This window comes from Myotis lucifugus, unplaced genomic scaffold (genome assembly GCF_000147115.1).
Source record: "Myotis lucifugus unplaced genomic scaffold, Myoluc2.0 scaffold_13, whole genome shotgun sequence".
In the NCBI taxonomy this organism is placed as follows: Eukaryota; Metazoa; Chordata; class Mammalia; order Chiroptera; family Vespertilionidae; genus Myotis; species Myotis lucifugus.
In genome coordinates, this window is record NW_005871061.1 from 12,725,461 (window position 1) to 12,731,353 (window position 5,893).

General features: G+C 47.2%; 1 protein-coding gene and 1 pseudogene across 1 annotated transcript; both read right to left on the reverse strand.

Moving 5' to 3' along the window:
• Window positions 1-2,634: 2,634 nt before the first annotated feature.
• LOC102438370 (protein SET-like) lies at window positions 2,635-3,695 on the reverse strand. The gene is given in 2 exon segments (XM_014452159.2): window positions 2,635-2,873; window positions 2,965-3,695. Coding segments are annotated over 2 exon segments (891 nt in total). The 3' UTR covers window positions 2,635-2,713.
• Window positions 3,696-4,064: 369 nt separating this feature from the next.
• LOC102438681 lies at window positions 4,065-5,079 on the reverse strand (annotated as a pseudogene).
• Window positions 5,080-5,893: the final 814 nt, after the last annotated feature.

Consider the following 5,893-nt stretch of genomic DNA (forward strand, 5'->3'; position numbering starts at 1 on the left):
AGACTACACAGGGAACTCAAGGCCCAACTGATTAAAGAAAAAGGGGGAGTGATAGGGAGAAATCCTCATACACTGCTAACCCAAGCCTTAACTACCCTCAATTATTTTCATTTTGATGAGCATGGATTAACCCCTATGTATAAACATTGGGGAGGACTCCGGGACATACCAACACCTCTTCCTTTGGTCTGGTGGAGAGACCCACTCACCGGAGCCTGGAAAGACCCCGATCTGCTCTTAACCCAGGGGAGAGGGTTTGCTTGTATTTTTCCAGAAGGCGACAAAAGTCCCGCGTGGATTCCTGCTCTTGACGTCAAACCCTACACCACCAGCGATGAGCCATAGATCGCCACCATCGCCCCCCATAGAGGAAATGGAGGACCTGACCATAGAAGAGAACCAGCCCGATGGCGGAGACGACCTAGACACCAATGAGCCCACCCCATCATCTGTGGTGACATCAAGGCTCTACAAGACCAAGCCGCGCGCATGGCGCCAGAGGGGAACCCATCGGCAGGAACGTTATTCTTATTAATGTGTGCTATCATCACAGCTAATAGCACGGGGGCCCACAGATAAGAACTGTGGACTGTGATACCTCACCCTGGCGTTCTCATGCCAGTTGGTGTAGACAGTACCCAGTTTCCAGTGGCACGTGCCTCTGCTACTCCTTTTACCCATCTATAAGGCCACCCTTCTATCTCCTTCTGAGTAGTGACAACTCCTTTGCTTTGGCGCTAATTAGAAAGGAAGGGGAAGATGTACGTAGAGCTCGGGAAGTATGTCTCAGCGCTGCGGCTGATGCAATGGTGTGAGCACACTCCACCATGACATGCTTCCTCCGCACACCAGGAAGTAGCAACGCCCGCCTGAACGAACTCCTAGAGCCACGTGCACAGTACCCCAGCCTTTCAGCCATTGGTCGCCTGTAGCAACGTGTCTCCCTCTGATTGGTCCCCTCGTGCTATATATACCCCTGTAGTTCCACAATAAAACGGATCTGCATCACTGAACCTGGTCTCTGGAGTCGTGCATGCAGACGCCATAGCGCGTTGGGGCTCCGTCGTCCTCACCCCCGAGGTACCCCCTGCTTCAATAGAATAGTTCCACTTATAAAATGTTTTATACATCAGATAGCTCTTAATTTGACCAGGCTGTCCATTAATTCATCTCTGAAAAAATTAACTGGCATTTAATTTCAGCTACTATACAGCATTAAAAAGCTTAGGCATTCGGTAGCTTCTCATAATGTTGTTCTATGCACAATGACATCTAGCAGACAGTCCATCATCTCGCCCAGATTCACACAGACGGGTCTCATTGGAGAATGATAAGCTAAATAGCTGGTACTTGTGACAAAATTACGCCTAACCTCAGTGTCTTAACCACAAATACAGACTTCTTACTCTGCGAGCCTGTCTTCTGGGCCACCTTTATAGTGCCAACGAAGACACGCCAGCAATAGCCCCGTGTGTAACTCGGCATTAGAGCACCAGGTCTGTCTGGTGGTGATGGCAGGCACTGTTATTATATCCAGGTAAATATAGACCCATTTTTAAAATGCCAATTTGATATACAAAATTAAAGGTACAACATACTCAGAACTAAGTTTGAGCAATCTGGTACTCCAAATGATTTGAAAATTTTCAGAAACTGATAACAAACTGTACTCATGATGTTTCCCAGCTATGGAGACATTAATACACTGATTCAAACCCCTTTACTCAGTCCACATAGCCCTGAGATCATCCTACAAAGTGCGTATAAAATATGGAGTTGACAAAGTTTGACAATACGTTATACAAGTCAAACTTGAAATCTGTTCTGAGAGAAAAGCATCAAATCCTTTGTGTACACATTTCGTTTTATTGTAACAAAGCAACTTGTACACTTTTAATGTTTAAAACTGAGCATTATTTTTCCTTTCCAGTGAAACAAAAGAAAATTTAAAATAACAGAACAAAATTACAATAGAGAATGTCAATTCTGAATAAGATCCTACAGGTTCTGCTGATTCTCCCATTGAGTGGCAGGGCTCAAGTCATCATTAGGAGAGAATTTTATTTTAAAAGTGTCATCTTAGACTGCAAGGATGTCCGTTAAACATCACAATTAAACATGCCAAAGGAGAAGCCATGTTGTCAAAATGCCCACTTAGCCCACCCAAACATCTCAAACCCACCCTTTGCTGACCTTCTATAACCCCCCTTTTTTAAGTTTTCTTTTTCTTTTTTTAAACAAGAGAAAGTAGACAGATACATGTTGGTAAATGCTAACTGTCCATATTCACATAGAGACACAGTGTAATCTCTGAGCCCAATATACAGAGAAAGGAGGAAAAAAGCTAGAATTCTATGCACTACTACACAGGGGCCTGGCCACCTCCAGCTCCCAGCAGAGCTAAGGGAGCAGAAGGTTTTTCTTTTTTCCCACAGAGCACTGTGGTGTTGATTCCATTAAGTTTTTCTTGAGACAGGAAGGCATAAAAATGAATTTGGAACAAAAAGGGGCAAAGATTCTTTTCCCACTGTATTCTGCTCAAAGTACATCCTCCCCACATAAGGTGAGAACCATGGTGTAAAGGGGAGAAAAGAGTCCTCAAAAAGAGGGCGACTGAGCACAAAGGGGGGGGGAGAAAAAGAAAAAAAAAAGACTGCAACTTGCTCCCAGGGACTGGAGAAAATTAAAAAAGGTTGGAATCCATCAGTGTTCGTTAGTTATCTTCTCCTTCATCTTCCTCTCCTTCTTCCCCCTCATCATCATCTTCATCTTCTTCACCTTCATCCTCATCCCCTTCTTCATCAATATCTTCCAACCCTTCTCCTCCTCCTCCTCCTCCTCCTTCTTCTTCTTCTTCTTCTTCTTCTTCTTCTTCTTCTTCTTCTTCTTCTTCTTCTTCTTCCTTCTCCTTCTCCTTCTCCTTCTTCTCCTCCTCCTCCTTCTCCTCCTCCTCCTCCTCCTTCTCCTTCCCCTTCTTCATCATCCATGTCAGGAACCAAGTAGTACTGTAATGGATTTGGCCAAATGTCATCTTTGATGACTTCTCCCAACTCATCTGCACCTGCATCAGAATGGTCAGTGAACCAGGTAAAGACGCTTTCCGGTTCCTCATGCTGTCTCTTCCTGCTGGCTTTATTCTGTGTTTGACTTGAACGTTTCGTCAAATCCTTTCTAGATTTCCATTTGATTTCAGTGGACTTTGAAGATGGATCACCACTCTCATTCAGATGAAACTCTTTGGAGAGAACTTTATTTTCGAAGTAAGGATTTTCATCAACATAAAAATCTATTCTGTAACCTGATTTAATATCTTCAAATTATGTCACTTCAACTCTTGTCAAATAATGCAGTGCCTCTTCATCCTCTTCCCCAAGCAGTGCAGACACTTGTGGATGGTTGACAAATGTTGTTACCCCAAAATTTGGGATTTTGGCGATCAATTCTGACCTCTTCTGAAAAAATGGTTGGCGGAGTTTGTTATATTTCTGTTCTACTTTCAAAATCTCCTCACTGGCTTGTTCATTAAGAATGTCTATTTCATTTTGTACTTCATCAATATGTTCAATCGCTTCTTGCTGTTCTTTTTCTCCCTTTGGCACATCCTGAGGGGTCAGCTTCTTCTCCGGCTTGGGGGCTGGAGGCACTTTCGGTTTCTTCATTTGGGGTGGGAGCGAGGACTGGCGTTTGGGGGCCATGCCTCGCGGGAAGTCCGAGGAGCCGATCGCAGGGAAGTGGCCGGGCTGGAAGGAAGGCGCGCTGAGACTCTATTTTCATTTCTTTACATTCAATATTATTTTGTATTAGTTTCAGGTTTTATATTAGTTACAAAATAATGGTTAGACAATCATATACTTTACAAAGTGTTCCCTGATATTTCCAGTACCCACCTGGCATCATACTATCATTACAACACTATTGACTATATTCCCTATTTAAGTGACAATAGGTTTACAGGTTCCTTCCAATCTTCCTTTTGTGTTACTCGCCCTTCCTTTTCTTTCTCACTTCTCTCTCTCTCTCTCTCTCTCTCTCTCTCTCTCTCTCTCTCTGTCTCTCTCTCTCTCTTTTAAGAGAAGTAAGCCTTTATTTCCTTGTTTCTCAAATAGAGCTGGCTGAGCTGGTTGCTTTTTGGTAATTAATCAGAGACCAAATCCCATATCCTCGTCCAACTCCTCCAACTCTTCCTTTGCTTCAACCTTGGCTGGGGTTGCAGCAGTAACAGCAGTGGTGGCGGCGGCCACAGGGGCAGCAGCCACAAAAGCAAATGGATCAGCCAAGAAGGCCTTGACCTTTTCAGCAAGTGGGAAGGTGTAAACAGTCTCTAAAGACAAAGCCAGAACTCACTTGTACCCATTGATGATAGAATGTGGTACTGACGCAACAGTTGGGTAACCAATCTGAAGGCATACGCTGGCAACATTGCGGACACCCTCTAGGAAGCGGGAATGCAGTTTCCTCTGTGATGTCAAGCACTTCTGGGTTGTAGATGCCACCATTGTCAAACACCTGCTGGATGATCAGCCCAAAGGAGAAGGGGGCGATGTTCAGCATGTTCAGCAGTGTGGCTTCGCTGGCTCCCACTTTGTCTCCAGTCTTAATCAGCTGTGCATCACTCAGGATTTCAGTGGTGCCCCTGGAGATTTTAGTGGTGATGCCTAAAGCCTGGAAGAAGGGGGTCTTCTGTGGCCCCAGACCAGTGTTCTGGGCTGGCACAGTGACTTCACACAGGGCAATGGCACCAGCATGGGCAGCAGCTGGCACCTTATTGGCCAGCTGCATGTCCCTGATCTCAGTGAGGTCCTCCTTGGTGAACACAAAGCCCACATTCTCCCAGATACGAGGCAGCATTTTCTCCAGAGCTGGGTTGTTTTCCAGATGTCCTCCGATGGCCTTGCACATCATGGTGTTTTTGCTCATCAACAACACAGCTTTCCCACTGAGGGACATGTGGATCTACTGCATCTGCTTGGAGCCCACATTGTCTGCTCCCAAAATGAAGCATTTTGGATAATCATCCAGAAGTTGGATAATCTTAAGGAAGTAGTTGGACTTCCAAGTCTCCCTGTCTTCCCTGGGCATCACCGCGGTGCATCAGGGATTACCAGGCAGGGTTTAAAGACCATGTCACTCCCACGAGGATGCCTGGCGAGAGGAAGTCCTCATTTTCTTTATATAGTATCTCAATTGGCCCTCAAAGCTCAGCGAAGGCACTAGGACACACTTAATCCATTTTACAGACCAGGAAACTGAGGCCAATTCCAGTTGGCTGCGGAACTTGACTCAGGGCACAGGGAGCCTTCACAGCCATGCTCTCTGCCCTTCCTAAGGGGCAGCCACGGGGCAAACAGAACAAACCTCCCCGACAGGCTTCCGAGCTTCATTCTCAAGCACCTCTTCATCAGGGATGCTCCACATTCTTTCCTCTCCCCCGCCCCCCTTCCCCCATTCTTTACTGCCCCCCCTTCTCCAGAGCAGGTGGTAAGCTTCGCACTCACCACGCAGGCGAGCGCCCCTGCAGTGGGGCAAAGCAAGCGCGGGCTTGCTTTTGGGCCAAGGTGGGAGCAGGAGTCGGTGAGGCCCTGGTGAGGCCGGGTCAGCGCCAGGAGCTTCTCCTAATAGCAGCAGTCGGGTACCCAGCAGTGTGGCGCCCCTCCACTGAGGTGGCACTGCCCCTCAACCCCTGCCTCAAGGCTGCGGGTCTGCCCGGTGTCCTTCCACCTTGTTCCTCACTGTGCCCACATGCATCTTGGGGCCACTGCAGAACCTCACTCTCCGCAGGAGAGGCAGATCCTTGCCCGCTGGTCCCCTGGCCGGGCCAAGCCCCCTCTGGTACACCCCGCCTCAGTGCAGCTCTGTGCCCCTTGGGCTGCCCGCCTCCTGGCCAGCAGCTTCG